At 54.9% G+C, this 14,160-nt stretch overlaps 2 protein-coding genes across 5 annotated transcripts; one reads left to right on the forward strand and one right to left on the reverse strand.

Moving 5' to 3' along the window:
• The first annotated feature begins 77 nt into the window (after positions 1-77).
• LRRC46 (leucine rich repeat containing 46) lies at positions 78-7,571 on the forward strand. Its single transcript, XM_032791406.2, has 8 exons — positions 78-422; positions 694-796; positions 1,281-1,389; positions 3,042-3,088; positions 3,635-3,744; positions 5,299-5,368; positions 6,536-6,705; positions 7,070-7,571. Exons 1-8 carry the CDS (start codon positions 413-415, stop codon positions 7,453-7,455), a joined length of 1,005 nt encoding a protein of 334 aa, XP_032647297.1. The 5' UTR covers positions 78-412; the 3' UTR covers positions 7,456-7,571.
• On the reverse strand, positions 7,541-14,160 carry SCRN2 (secernin 2). 4 transcript variants are annotated; one of them, XM_032791402.2, is made up of 8 exons: positions 13,977-14,160; positions 12,411-12,585; positions 12,085-12,266; positions 11,621-11,820; positions 10,808-11,023; positions 10,330-10,495; positions 9,458-9,638; positions 7,541-9,118 (listed from the first exon to the last, which is right to left on the reverse strand). In XM_032791402.2, the coding sequence occupies exons 2-8, from the start codon at positions 12,582-12,584 to the stop codon at positions 8,960-8,962; spliced, it is 1,278 nt and encodes a 425-aa protein (XP_032647293.1). In that variant the 5' UTR covers position 12,585; positions 13,977-14,160; the 3' UTR covers positions 7,541-8,959. The 4 variants fall into 4 exon arrangements, with proteins under 4 accessions (XP_032647293.1, XP_032647291.1, XP_032647295.1 ...); XM_032791400.2 differs by having other exon boundaries at positions 12,411-12,589; XM_032791404.2 differs by lacking the exon at positions 13,977-14,160 and adding an exon at positions 12,959-13,523.

Consider the following 14,160-nt stretch of genomic DNA (forward strand, 5'->3'; position numbering starts at 1 on the left):
CCCTCTTCTCGGGGATTTCCCCCCTGGGCAGGGCCTGCCCCCCCTGCCCCTTCCTGGGGCTCCCCCCATTCCCAGGCTCTGCCCCCCCTGCTCCTTCCCAGGGATCCCCCCTAACCCAGGTGCTGCCCCTGCCTACTCTGCCCCCTATCCCTTCCTGGGGATCCCCCAGCCCAGGCTCTGCCCCCGCCAGCCCAGGATCTGGCCCCCAGGCCTTTCCTGGTGGTTCCTATCTCAGGTCCCCGTCCCCCCAGCCCTGCCTTCACACAGAGTGGCAGAGTTACCCTGAGCAGCTCTCCGCCCTTCCCCCCTCCTCACATCCCCATTCCTATGACTGTGGCCTGCTGAGTTGGGGACTGGGGTACAGGGGCCACGTGTCCCCTTCCTCTCCAGGCTGGCAAACCTGCTGGAGGCCATGTCCAGGGGTGAGTGATCCGTGCAATGGGATCTCCCACTGCAGCAGAGCACCATTGCCCTCGAGGGTGGGGCTGTGGGTGAGAGGAGATTGCATGCAGGAGTGCAGATGGGATGGTGGGGTTAGGGTGGAACCCCCACATATATAGCACTGTCAGGAGTTTTTCACTGTGTTTAGCCAAAGCCTGCTCCCAATGCAGTCCAAGGCTGAACTCCCATTGACATTGCTGAGCAGGATCAGGGGCCCCAGGTGAATGTGGATCCCCTTGTGTTTCCTTCCAGACCTTCAGCAGACCCCCACAGAGGAAAGGAGGAGCATCACTGACTCTCTCATCGCCCAGAGAAACCTGTCCTGCCCCACAGAAAAAGAGACCCCAGAGAGCATGTGAGTGTTTGATCGCTGCTGAAATGGGATGTCAGGGATCAAAGAAGAGGAGTCCCTTAAAATGAGGAATGGGTGGGCACCCTAGAACCTAGCAGATGGGAAGGGAGATGTAATGATACTCCCTAGCTCTCACAGAGCACTTTTCATCAGTAGATCACAAAGGATTTTTCAAAGGACGTCAGTATTACTATCCTCATTTTACAGATGGGGAAACTGAGGCACAGAGGTAGTGACTTGGGACACACGCGGTAATGGGAGATCACCCTAATTACTAAGCACATCTGGCTGCTTTGCTCCTGCCACGACTCAGCAGGTCTGTGAAAATAAAGTTGTAGCTTTATTAAAGGGAACTGAAAATTGCTTTCCCAGCCGTCTGCGATCCTTCATTGTGGAAGGACTCTCGAAAGGATCTCCTTTGCTCTTGGATTCCAGCAACACCCGCAATTTGGCTACACAAAATTGTTCTGAATGCCTTTCTCCATAGATCCAAGGCCTTGGCATCTCTGCTCACCATCCGCTTGGACAGGGAGAACATTTGCACTATCAGCAACCTGCAGGGTCTGAGAGAGGTCCGCAGTCTCTACCTGCAAGAGGTAAAGCGCTTAGCGTGCTCTTTAACATGATGTGTTTCTCAGGCTGGGAGACAGCACTCCCTGGAGATGAGCTCTGGTTTTTCACAGCAGCCAAACTTTGCACACCACAGTAAATTCCACTATAAGCAAGAACATACTTTGGCTTTGAAATAAGATCAGACTCTTTCCTCTGGCAAGCAGTTTCTTGAGAATGCTTTAGGTTGGGGAGGGACACTCCAAGGGTGAGAAACGGAGACAATGGCAGGTGTGTTAGGCCCAGATTTTATTTTAAGTATGTACTATTAATAGAAAAGTTCGAGATATACAAAAAAATAAATCACTGAACACGGTTTTGTGTTTTGATTTAAATATTTCCCTACAGCAACGGCCACCTAACCATCACAGCCTTGTGCCAGGCGTTGAGAGCCAGAAAGTGAATATGTCCAGAAAGACACAATTAACAAAAGTCACGATGAGTAGGGGCCTTCCACTCTGAGAGACAAGTGACCACAAAAAAATAAACAAATGACCTAAAACCAAGGAAAAGCAAATCTGATCTTTAATTCTTTTGCTTTCAATTATTTAAGCTATGGAAGAAGAATTAGGAATTTAACCATCTAAGTTATACTGATAAGAAGAACATTTCAGGTTTTAAAAATCTGCCTTTTAAATTGACCTTTAAAAGAGCTTCCTTTGGATTAATAAATAACGGACTGGTGCTCTGGCTTTAGCCATGTGGCAAGTCGAGATAAGACCAGGTACATGTACAGGCCCCGCGCCTGCAATGGGATCCCTGTGTGCAGCCCCCTGCAGAGCCCATTGATTTGGGGATCCATTTGTGCAGCTCTGATTGCAGGATTGGGGTCTTGGGGCTAGTCTGCACTGGGATCTTACATCGGTTTAACTTCCGCTTTCTGAGGTGTGAAAAATCCACCCTCTGGGAGATGTAGCTATGCCGACCTAATCCCTGGTGGAGACAGTGCTAGGTCAAAGGAAGAATTCTTCTGTCAAGCTAGCTTCCTCTCAGGGAGGTGGAGTACAGCAGCGCCTACACTGAAGCACTACAATGATCGGCTGCAGAGCTGCCATGGCAGTTTAGGTGTAGACATACCCTTAGACTCCTATCCTGCAAATCTGCACGTGAAACTCTTACATGTGCCTTATGGAACTCAGCTGAGCTACCTCCCTGAGGAAAGCTGCACATGTGCGTAAAGGCTTGCAGGGGCTGAGTGATTCCTATGTAAAGATTCCTTGTTTGGGAACTGGGAAAATCTAACCTGATTAACACTTGGCCACCTCACGTGTGTGTTTCACGCCTTATCGTTCTGACTGGAGACTCTGCTCCCTTAGTCTGATTTTTGGCAAGTTCTTCTTTCCTTTGTATACCCCCCACCCCTGCTCCTTATAAATCTGAGAACTGTTTCCCTGAAGGAAGCATGCTGTGGAAGAGCCAGCACAGGACTATGACTCGGGGAGTTCTGCCTTGTCCCTTATTTGCTTTGTGACTCTGAACAAGTCTCTCGCTACCTCAGTTTCCCCCATCTGTAAAATAATACTTGCCCAGCTAACTGTGAGGGGAGACCCCAGGTCTAGTTAATATTTGTTCAGCGCTGCAAACACGTGAAGTGCCATTGTTCATTTTCATTTAGTCAAGAAATCATTTCATTTTTCAGAACCAAATTGAGACTATTGAGAATCTCAGCTGCCTTCCCAACCTCCGGTAAGTACGGCTCTTAATGACCCGATTCACTGTACAGACAGTGTGTGTAAACAGCAGCCATTGCACTGCAGCTGTAGTGGGGGGTGAATTTCCCAAACATGGGCGTGGCAATCAGAAGATAACACTGGCTTTTCCTCAGGTAGGAGTGAGGATTGGGTGTCGTTAGTGACAGCAGCAGCCTCATGGCAGTTTAACCCTAAGAACTTGGCCCCGGTTCTCTGGCACACAGGACTTTGCCCTCTGGTTTTAAGTTTTCAGGCACAAATCCAAAGTAAATGCTTCAGCTTTAGAAACATGGCTGTCTCTATCTTTTGGCCCCCTTTCATTCCCACTGAAGGCAACGGCAGTTTTGCCATTGACTTCAGCACAAATTGGAGCAGGTCCTTTGAGATCAGCACAAGCTCTGTCTCACCTCGCACAAGAGCACAATGCAGGTTTGATGAATATAGTCCCCGCTGCAGAAGTCCTCAGCCTCTGAGGTTCTCCTTTGCATTCACTGATGCAGCTTCTTCCACCCTACCCCACCCCACCCCTCCTGCCCTGCAGGTTTCTCTCGCTGGCTGGGAACCTTGTCCGGGTAGTGGAGAACCTCCAGGACCTGCGGCAACTGCAGTTCCTGGACCTGTCACAGAACCGGATCGAGACACTGGACCCTGGTAGGAGCAGTGCAGGCAACAGCCTCTGCTGGACTGGCTCAGACACAAGACACACGCAGTTGGCTGCTCTTCCATGCCTTCCCCTGTCAATTCCTCATTGCTCTTAACATGCTTTGAGGGCAGATCCAACGTGGTTGCCGTTCTCGATAACTGGGCACATCCCTAGCCTTGTCCAGCCAAAGCAGGAATAAACCAAGACTCCCACCCTGTGCGCTGGATTGGTCATATCATATCACCATGTACAAGGTGCTGAAAGCCACTTTCTTGAGGTCACACACTGAGTCCATGGCTGACCTGGGAATCGGACCCAGGAGTCCTGATTACCGCTGCCCTGCTCTAACCACTAATACACTCTCCCTCCCAGACTTGGGAGTAGGATCCAGGAGTTCTGCTTACCAGTGCACTGCACTAACCACTAGATCACACTCCCATTTCTTTCCCTAATGAGTCTCTTTTCTATTTGACAAATATTTTCCTCCTCTGCAAGAGCAGCAACCATTCTTGTCTTGCCTTCGGATAACGCCCTCTTTGGTGCACCACACATGGCAACAACATGAGCAGAGATACACACCGATGTGGGGAAAAACACATGCCGATCGGCCAGGGAGCTCGCGCTGGCGTCTCCTGCCAAAAGAGCAGCTTCTTTGAAAAGCAAGAACTGTGTGTTCGAGTGAAGGAATTCTTTATGCTGTTGTGAATCCAGCTAACATGCAACATCACATTCCAACAGTCCTCCGACGTAGTCTGGCCTTGGCTGGGTTTCTAAGCTACAGCCCAATAGGCCGTCACGTTTTTCCATGAAACATCAGGGCCTTGTTTACATTCTGTGTCCTCATTAAAGCTCTGATTCAGCAGAGCACCAAAGCATGTGTTTTAAGCCCCATGGACTTCAATGAACCTGAACACATACTTTGCTGAATCAGAGCTTAAAGTTTCTTTTTAGTTTCATTTGGGCAAGAAGCAGGTAAGAGACAGCCATGGCCAATAGTGTATCCTTCTAATTCTCAGGCGCGGTAGCCACTTCCCATGCATGCCGCTTTTCAAAAACAAAGCTCCATGCAGATTAATGACAAATCCATCTGGGTGTTCCCAGGGCAAAGTGTGGAATGAAACGCTCTCTGGGCAGAAAGCTATTCTACAATTTGTCTCTTCCGTCCAGAGCAGGCCTCTAGTAATATACACCAATGTGGGACAATAACGTGCACATCAGCCTCTGATTTGTGGCGGGGAGAAATGAGCAAGGGAACCTAGGTTTTTAAAGCTTAACAATGTAGTAGCAGGATACTGGGAATCAGGACTCCTGGGTTCTATTACACAATCAAGCTGTGATTTTGAGTCACCCCCATGCCTCAGTTTCCCCCGCTGTGAAAGGGAATTGATACTCCCCTACCTCCAAGAGGTACTGTGAGGCTTCATTAATGCTTGTTAAGTACTCCAAGAGCTACAGAGCAGAGGGGTTTCAGTGGACCTGCAGCCTAACAGCTCATCCACTTACTTAGCAACCAGAGCTCAGATTTGCTCCCTCACCTTCTTTCTTCCTTTTGGTCTGTGCAGATGAGCTGCCCTGGACCCTCCTCATCCTGAACTTATCGGGAAACAGGTGCACCCACCAGAATAGCTACAGGTGAGAGAGAGTGTGCAAAATCTCCCCTCCCTTGAGTCTCATGGGCCCAGCTCCTCAGAGATGACTCCAGTGGGAGTTAAGCACCTAATTACCTTTGAGGATCTGGACCCAAACACCTAATCCTGCTCTCTTACATAAGTGTGTCTGGTGCAGGCTAGGGGTTGCTAAACAGGCTCAGGCTAGCTCTGTCCCTTCAATAGGAGACCCTCTAAGGATACACTTAAGCATCACAAGGAGTGGGGTTATTTAGATAGGCCCAGATCTACTGAGCTATTTAGGCTTCAGACTGCCACTGAAATCAGTAGAAGGCTGGAACTTTTAATACTTTGGAGCATGTGAGCCACAGTGCCCAGAGTGGAGGGCAAGACTGTGGCCCCAAGGGGTTCCCCCATACCGAGAGGCAGGGGCAAGGGAGGTAATGAACAAGCCCAGGGATTGAGTGGCCACAGCTGGCGAGCGGCTCCTTCCTTCCATGAGTTGTTTTCTGTTGGCTTTTTGTTGTGACATTTTTTGTGTTTCTATCAAAATGCAAATAGCATCTTCCTGCCCTGGACTCTGAGGTCGTTTGACCCTCGCCTCACCCTGCCCTGCTTTAATATTTACAGTTCCCGGTTCTGCTTCTCTTAGTTAACACTTCTCCCCTTTGGTTTGCGCCACCTGCACTTGGCTGTTGCTCTGCCTTCCAGCAAGTTGAGATCTTTAAAGGCTTCCCTGCACCCAGCGGGGGCCAGCTGTTGAGGGTGCCCCTTATAGTAGCTCCCATGTCAGAGCTGGGGGAGGTGGTGGCAGTTTCCCATGTCAGTTCTGACCCAGTGCCTCGTGGTGGTGCTAGGAGGGGCTATATCTCCATCTTACCCTCTCCAGGTCACTAAAGACCCCATGATGTATCTTGCAGTATCCCGAGATATTAAATGGGTGTCCTCCCTAAATGCCAACTTGAGTAATTCCTTTCGGCCTTCCTAAATTCTTCCCCATCTGCAATTTCAACTGGATAGCAGAATTGTCCCTTTCTGCCCAAACCTGTTATATGGAGTTATCCCTGTTCACTGCTGTGTTCCACCCGAGGTAGCTGCATTGCAGCAACACTTAGCATGAGCGTGTGTGTGTGGTCAAAGCACTTTGGGATCATCGGTGTTGGAAGGCACAATATCGTTTTGGTCCTTCCAGAGAGTTGGTGCTCGGGGCCTTGCCCCATCTCATGAAGTTGGACACCCAGCTTGTCCCCAGCTGGAGGGACCCTGACCCAGCGGAGGAGGAGGAAGGAGCTTCTGATGACAGTGACTCTGAGGAAGATGATGATGTCCCTGAGCTGACTGGTCCTTTCTGTGCAGACAAAGGTGATCAAGCTGCTGCTGTCAGCTATATGACCAGATTCTGCTCTTGGTACATGAGTAAATCCAGATGAAGTCACCTGTGCCTGGATTTGCACAGGCATGACTGCAGGGTTGGGCTGTGTGCGTGAATACCAGTGCTGGTGAAGGGGCTGATCTGACAGTCCTCACCTTCCAGAGATGGGGGAAAAAGCCCTCGGCTCTGCAGCACTTTTCAGGATCCTAGCTGAGGGCTACACACACCATGTTCCCATATCACCACCCCGGGGACGCTGTGCCGTAACACACAGGAACCAGTTTACTGAGCCTGCCCCACATGCTGGTCTGCTGGCTGCTCTAACTTTTCCGACTCTCTCCCCCCTCCCCGCAGAGTTCTTTGCAGGTCTCCGGCAGGAGCTGGCTGGCCGCTCACAGAGGAGGCGGCAGGAAGCACTGAGCGAACACCAGGCCCGGCTGGAGGAGCTCACAGAGCGACAGAGACTGATGCAGCCGCCAGGAGATCTGGGCCCAGGAAGCCGGAAGGGACCAGCGGAGGAGGGAGCTGCAGGAGGGAGATCGCCAGCCCCTGGGCTGCTTGAGCCGCACCCCAAGTCCGGATCTCGGCTGCTTTCTCTACCAAAGGCAAGAGGCTCTACGAGGTCTGGCACCCCACGCACTGGTGGGCAGAGCAAGCGTGGGAGCGGGGCCCGCCTCAAGCCCCCGAAATGGGAGGCTTCCACCATAGTTAAAACTGCAGCCAGAGCAACAAAGAAGTGACTGAAGCCCAGCCAGCCCCCGCTGCAAAGGCACATGGGGGATTGACCGCGCCAGTCTGGACAAAACAGCACAGTGGCACTTGCGATTGAAATGTAAAACCTCTTTATTCCACCTCAGTCTGTCTGCTTGTGGGCTTCTGTCCTGCGCTCCCTGGTGAGGGTGGGGTTAGCCCTGCACAGCATCCCAGCTCTGTACAAGACACGTAGGTGGGGATCATCCCCCTGCTATGGAAGGGGAAAGTGAGTCTGAGAGAACCCAGCTGTCCTGTACTCTAACTCTTAGGCGGTGTTTCCTCTTAGGAAGAAGCAAGGTGGGTCCTGGTAACCCAGCCACCAAATTCAGCTCCATCTAGCTAGCTGAGGCTCTCCCCTTCCCAGTTCCACGGAGCCTGGCTCAGGACAGCTCAGGCCTGTTCAAGCTGCTGAAGCCTCCGCTGAAGCTCTGGACTCTTCATGGGAGTGACAACTTGTGCAAGGAAAGGAGTGGCAGGTGTCCGCCCATTCCTGGGGAGGGCTGTCCACAGCTACAGGCTGGGCAATGCCAGGCGGAGGGTCCAGAGAAGGCACCATGCCAGACCAATAATCCCAGTGGCGCAAAGCCACTTCCAGTCCAGTTCACACAGCCGGAGAGAACGGCAGCAGTCGGATGTGAGGTTAGGAATCAGGATTGGAGCAGATGGGGCGGCAGCAGCAGCGGGAATTAAGGTTCTCTTGTTCCTTTGAACTACTCCAAGCTGAAAGGAAAGCAGGGGAGAGAAGCGAACAGAGCAACCTCCAGACACGGTAGGGCAGGCAGGGCTCTGAAACAAACCAAGTGGGAGGGGGTGTCCTTTCACCAGCGGCCGGGGGTAGCCAGAAGGTGGACCATGGCTCAGCCACATCTATTCTCCTCTTTCTGATTGTGCAGCACAAGAAGACCACAAGTCCCAGAATGCAATGCTCTGCCTTGCTTTGAGCAACCCAGTTATGTTGCATAGTGGACCCTGTAGTCTCTATGGGCCATATATCTCTGTTAAGGATGAAGCAGCTTCAGGTTCCCAAGAGGAGGCCAACAACATCCCAGTGACTGATCAATGTAACCCCTCAGAGATGTGCTTCCCCAATCCCATAAATAAATGGGGCTGTTCCAGGCTGACACTCTCCCAGCCCAGTGGACACAGACCGTCCCTTAGGGATAGGTATTAGACCACAATGTTGTGCCCTTCATGTGGATACAATGCCACACTGGAGCCTTTGCTCCACTTCATTCCAGGCCGCGTCTGAGAGCACTTCTGCCTGGGACGGGGCTATTAATGAACACAGAGGCAAGGGGGCAGCCAGTATTGCATGGAGACAAGAAAACCAGTGCAGACAATACCCCAAAACAGACCCACAGTCAGGGAGCACCAGGCAAAATTGCAGGGTTCCCCCAATAAAGACCAGAGGTGTGCAGCCCACAATCGATGAACTCGGCAGCATCTTTCTCCTTCCCCTACCCACCCACCCTGAAACCACCTGCCTCGGGCTTATTTGTAGAACTTGATTTCTGTGTCCACACAGTCAAACAAGAGGTCAGCGAGCTCCTCTGGGTCAAGGGTGATACCACCGGCCAGCACTTCCTTCATGGCCTCCAGGCCCTGCCTCTCCAGATCCTGCATGGTCTGCTGGAGCTTCTGGCCCTGCTCCTGTGGGACAGGGTCAGTGGAGAAGAGAGATGTAGAGACACACACAGCCTAAGCCACTCCTTATGAGGATGGTGTAGATCTGGAGTGAGTCCAGAGTCTAGTTCCATCCTTTCCACCTCCCAGAAACACCCCGCTGATCTCAGACAGCCCGATCCCAATCCTCCCACTGTACTGCTGGCAGCTCTGCAGCTGGCTCCCAAGAGAGAACCCCAGAGCCCCTGGGAAAGCTTCCAAAGCTGGGGTGATGGGGAGTTTAGTGCCAGGCGAGGCCATCAGGAGCCTTGCTCAGCATTTGAGGGAAGCAGAACCCCAGGGTACAAGCCCAGGGCATTCAGTTACCTGGCTAGTCTCCATGAGATCCAGTGCTGCCTGATGTGCCTGGTACAGTTCATGTCTCCGATCAACTCTGCTCTGGAATCGAGGTACCTTCTGCACGGGGTCCTTGTCACCAAAGCTCGGAGACATCACCTTTAGGACCGGAGTCACGTTGGCGACGAAGATGAAGGGCTTGAATACAGACCTGCCCGGGCAGGAAAGGGGGACAGAGGCTGTTAGGGGTGTCTCTACAGCCCCACAACATCCTTGCTGAGACGTTCCACGGCAAAGTGGGTTTCGGCGAGAGGATCTGCCTCCTGAGCAGCTCATGCCCACAGGGGAAGCAAACAGCGGACGATAGCACTTCCAGGGTTCGAACCAAACGCCTGCTCTGCAGCTGAGCGGGGGCACCCCAGGCACCGACCCGGCAGAGGGGCAGTGGGGCCAGATGCTATTAGGGCAGTGAAGGTGACTCAGCTGGGACGCTGTCGAGTTCCCCATTTAAGCCTCGATCCCTGAGCTCCCAGCAGCTTCCCGTGGTTTGAGCCCTCAGGCTGGAGCCCTGGATTCTCACTGAACCAATCCCAGGTCAGTCTCCACTCGGGATCCCCCTCGGACATCTGGAACGGGCGCTCAACAGCTGGTTCTACTGCTGCTGGGCAAAGGGCTAAACAGGACGGAAGGGCTCCTGGTTCAAAGGTTCTTGTGACGTTAATGTGCAAGCAAAGGGCCCGATCCTGCCATGGGCCAAGCGTCCTAAGGGAAGTTGCTGGTGGTTGAGGCCCGTCAGCACCTTAGACACAACAGACCTGTTTAATTTTCACACACAGTCTACTCCCAGCCTCCTCTGACAGCCTGGAGCCAGGGGTTTTCCAAACACAGCAGGCCCCACTGACCTGGAGGGGTCAGGCGTGGCTGTGAAGAAATGCACGCAGGGCAAGGCGGGGTCCTGGGGGAGGATGGACACCATGCTCCCCGTGGTGCGGAAGCCCTCCGAGTCCACGCAGATCCCACTGGCCTTGTCTCGCAGGATGTCCATGATGGTCTCCGCCGAGATGCGGCCTAGCAGCACCAGGGGGAAAGAGCTGGAAGATCAGTGGGTACGTAACCCTGGTAGAGGGGCTGGTTCATGCTCTCCATTGACCAGCAGCAGGTTAGGTCACCATACTTGTGGCCAGTGAGATGAGACCAAGTGGTTGCTGGATGACCCAGAGAGACACCTCTCCTGAGTGCTAGGTGCTGCTCCTGCCAGCCAACTGCTCCCATCCCATTGGCCAGGGAGACACTGAACAGCCAGGAGACTGGCTTTGATCCTTCACGTGGATGATAACTGGATGAGGCACCACATGGGCACAGCCCCATCCCCCCACCCACCTGCGTGCTGCTGCAGCAGCTCCTTGCCAGCACAGTACCGGGCTTTGGCCGCCTCCATCCGCACGGGCTGGTGGGTCAGAGAGAAGACCTTGGTGAAGTTGAACTCCCCGTCCCCGCTCCACCAGCCCTGGCTCTGGGCGTGGCGTCTCAGCCCCATGTGCTCGGCGGTGATATCTGTGCCGATGCTGAGCTGGTTAGAGATATTCCGGGTCCCTTCTGCAACAAGACATGGCTTTGGTTAAAAGGGATTGTACCGGTGGGAATGTAGCCATGAGGGCTGCCAGCCTGGGCCCTTCCCAAGACCTGACACCTCTATCCACCAATACAACCCAGGCAGGAGTAAGGTAAGTGTCCGGGAAACCGCCTGACCCAGAGAGAAACACCTCTCTAGGAGTGAGAACAAGAGTCGAATCGCCGTGGCCTGCTCAATCCTTGGCCTTTTTGCTGGCATCACAAACGAGGGGGTTGGGGGTGGCTGTGATGTGAACTGGGGCTGAGACCCACCAAACTCGTCACACCGGCCGCCAAAGAGGGGAACAAAGTTTGGTAAGCAGCAGCCTCAGCTGGACTAGAACTGGTCTGCAACAGATGAAAGCGTCCACATTTATCTCAGCTGTCCAGTCCCCTACATCCCAGAGCAGCTCCCAGTAGGACCTTTTCATCCATCCCTGTGCAGACAACATCCCTGCTGAGACTGGACTAGCAGCTCCTACACAGCACCTCCTGCTAGGACAAGCTGGGACTGCAGAAACAGAACTCCCCACTTCCAGTATATCCAAGACTTCTGCCTCCTCAGGTATTCACACCACTCACCTCGGATCCTCTGGGCTGCCCAGTACCGGCCTGCAGTCTCCAGCACCCAGGCTTCAGTCCGGTCCGCCAGCAGGAAGGTGTTGTGATAAATGAAAGGGGTCGGCTCTTCCTTGCAGCTGCCGCCCTGCCCGTAGTGCTCCAGCAAAGCTGTGATGGCCTGCAGGGCTTCATGAGCCGACCTGCCTCTCTCCAAACCCAGCCTGCGGCAAACAGAGCAGCTTTGAAGAGGGGGCTGTGGGGGGAGCCATGGATCTGCACTCTTCCCCTCTCCAAGCACAAGCCCAGAGGATCGCCCCAGCACAACCGGAGGGGAGGGGAGCATCAGGCAGCTGCCACAGGACAAAACTGGACAGCTCAAAATATCAGATCACAGCCCAACGGAAGGGGTTGGTCTCAACACGTCTGGCTGACCAGGGGGCAGCGACACTCCATAGCACCTGTCTCCCACACCCGGCAACTCTCACCTGACCAAATCCATGCCCAGCAGGGCCTCCTCCTCCCCAACAGGCTCCTTGGTCCACACCCCTTCGTTCCCAATGCAGACGCCATGCTCATTGGCTCCCATCTCGGCGCCCCACAGCCAAGCCGGGCGGCTCAGGATCACCGCGTGGGTCCTCTCTGCCTGCTCAACCTCTATGTATGTGCACTAGGAGGGCACGGGAGAGAAAGCACACACGACTGCGTTGTGGACCTTCAACAAAAGGGGCTCCCTCTCCTTAATACAGGGGCTCAGATCCCCATCTCTTCCGCCCAGAACTGGCCCCCCCCCCCCGCCACATAGTCTGCTCACCTTGAGCTTTGCCCCTCTGGCATAGGTTGCAGCAGGGAGATAGACAACTTCCTGGACTTCATCTCTAGGCCGGTCTGAATTTTTGCCGAAGATCACGGCCCGGGAGGCGGTGGCTGGAGGCAGAGCGACGAAGCAGTCACAGGAGGAGGGTGCAGGGCGGTTCTGCCCGGCCATCCTAGCTAGGAAGAAACAAGGTGAGTCAGGGTCACCCATTCTCAGCCATTTCTCAAGTGGGTCTCCCTGCCCAGCGCTCGAGCCAGCCATCGGCACCCTTCACGGTGGAGTCCCAGGGCATCCCCCTACCACATCCTCCCGGAATCAGTTCACCCACCCAGCTGCCTCGCACTGATTCTAAGGCCACCTGCTGAGGCCGGGGGTGCTGCCGTGATGCGCTGGCACAGGTTAGGTGAGCACCTGGGCACAGGCCAGCCATGCTCAGGGCGGCTGGGGACTTCTCCTGCCAGGGTGATGTCATCTCCCAATTTTGCAGCTCTAGCTGGGTCACCCCCTCCAGCCCCGCTGGCTCCACAACACCCGCCTGTAGGCACCCCCATCTGAGGAACTCGTGACCTTGGGCCCGTGGATCATGTGGTCAGAGGACCCCCCAAACCCAGCGGAGAGGCCTGGACGGGAGGGCAGCGTATTCCTCCACCGCTCTGGAAAGAAAATGCCAGCAGAGGATTAGAAGGAAGGATTAGAAGGATCAGGGTCCCTGCTGCAGACGTGAAGGGGGCACAAAACATCCCAGGGATAGAGCCGCAGGAGCTCAGCTCAATCGAGTGGTTCAGGCCTGGGGCTGTGGTTTGTCCCACGCGGAAGGCAGAGCTCAGCTGCCAAAGGGGATTTGATCCCCTGCATGGAGCTACCCTCGTCACAGCCCTTCTGGGAACGGCTCCCCGCCGCCCTTTGCCAGCAGGGGCTATCAGGCAGACTGGCTGAATCCAGGCTAGCCGGGACCAAAAAACAAAGGCTATTTTAACGGGGATTAAAGATATTTCGGATTAAACTGTCAGAGCAGAGATGCCCTAGGGGGACACCCCCCTCGACACTGACCCAAGCCCAGGGACAGCAGGGCCCACTGGCCATAGCATGCCAATGGATCAGCCCTATCTCCCCCTCTGCAGCCCCCCTGCCCACATTGCACGGCTCTGACCCCGCACCTCCCCCACACATTGCACGGGCCTGCGGGGTCCCCACCCCACCCTGCATTGCACAGGCCTGGGGGGCTCCCTGCACTTCCCCCCCCCGGCTGCACTGCATGGGTCTGGGGGGGCTCCCCGCACTTCCCCCCCCCCCGGCTGTATTGCACGGGCCTGGGGGGGCTCCCCGCACTGCCCCCCCCGGCTGCATTGCATGGGTCTGGGGGGGCTCCCCGCACTTCCGCTCCACCTGCTGTATTGCACGGGCCTGGGGGGCTCCCCGCACTCCCCCCCCACCCCCAGCTGCATTACACGGGCCTGGGAGGTCTCCCCGCACCTGCCACCCCACCCTGCGTTGCACGGGCCTGGGGATCTCGCCGCACTTCCCCCGCCTGCATTGCGCGGGCCTGCGGGCGCGTGTCCCCACCTGTCCACCCTGCCTCCGCTCCGCGCCCCCCGCCGCCGGGACCTTCAGCGGCTCGGAGCTGGCAGCGGCGGCGCCCTGTGGCCGGAGGCTGCTAAGGCAGGAGCCGGGCCCGGGCAGCAGGGAGGAGCAGCGCCGTTTCCTGCTCTCCCCGTGCGGGACTTGAACCAGGGACATAGCAGGAGTC

Source organism: Chelonoidis abingdonii, chromosome 21 (assembly GCF_003597395.2).
Source record: "Chelonoidis abingdonii isolate Lonesome George chromosome 21, CheloAbing_2.0, whole genome shotgun sequence".
NCBI lineage: Eukaryota > Metazoa > Chordata > Testudines > Testudinidae > Chelonoidis > Chelonoidis abingdonii.

Coding starts and splice junctions, on each gene's coding strand:
- LRRC46 (XM_032791406.2), top strand. Junction 797..1,280: donor AAAGAGACCCCAGAGAGCAT/GTGAGTGTTTGA, acceptor CTTTCTCCATAG/ATCCAAGGCCTTGGCATCTC. Junction 3,089..3,634: donor AGCTGCCTTCCCAACCTCCG/GTAAGTACGGCT, acceptor CCTGCCCTGCAG/GTTTCTCTCGCTGGCTGGGA.
- SCRN2 (XM_032791399.2), bottom strand. CDS start 12,674: ATGGCTGGCTCGAGCGCTGGGCAGGGAGACCCACTTGAGAAATGGCTG. Junction 11,821..12,084: donor CTGGGCATGGATTTGGTCAG/GTGAGAGTTGCC, acceptor TGTTTGCCGCAG/GCTGGGTTTGGAGAGAGGCA. Junction 11,024..11,620: donor GGCAGCCCAGAGGATCCGAG/GTGAGTGGTGTG, acceptor GTCTTGTTGCAG/AAGGGACCCGGAATATCTCT.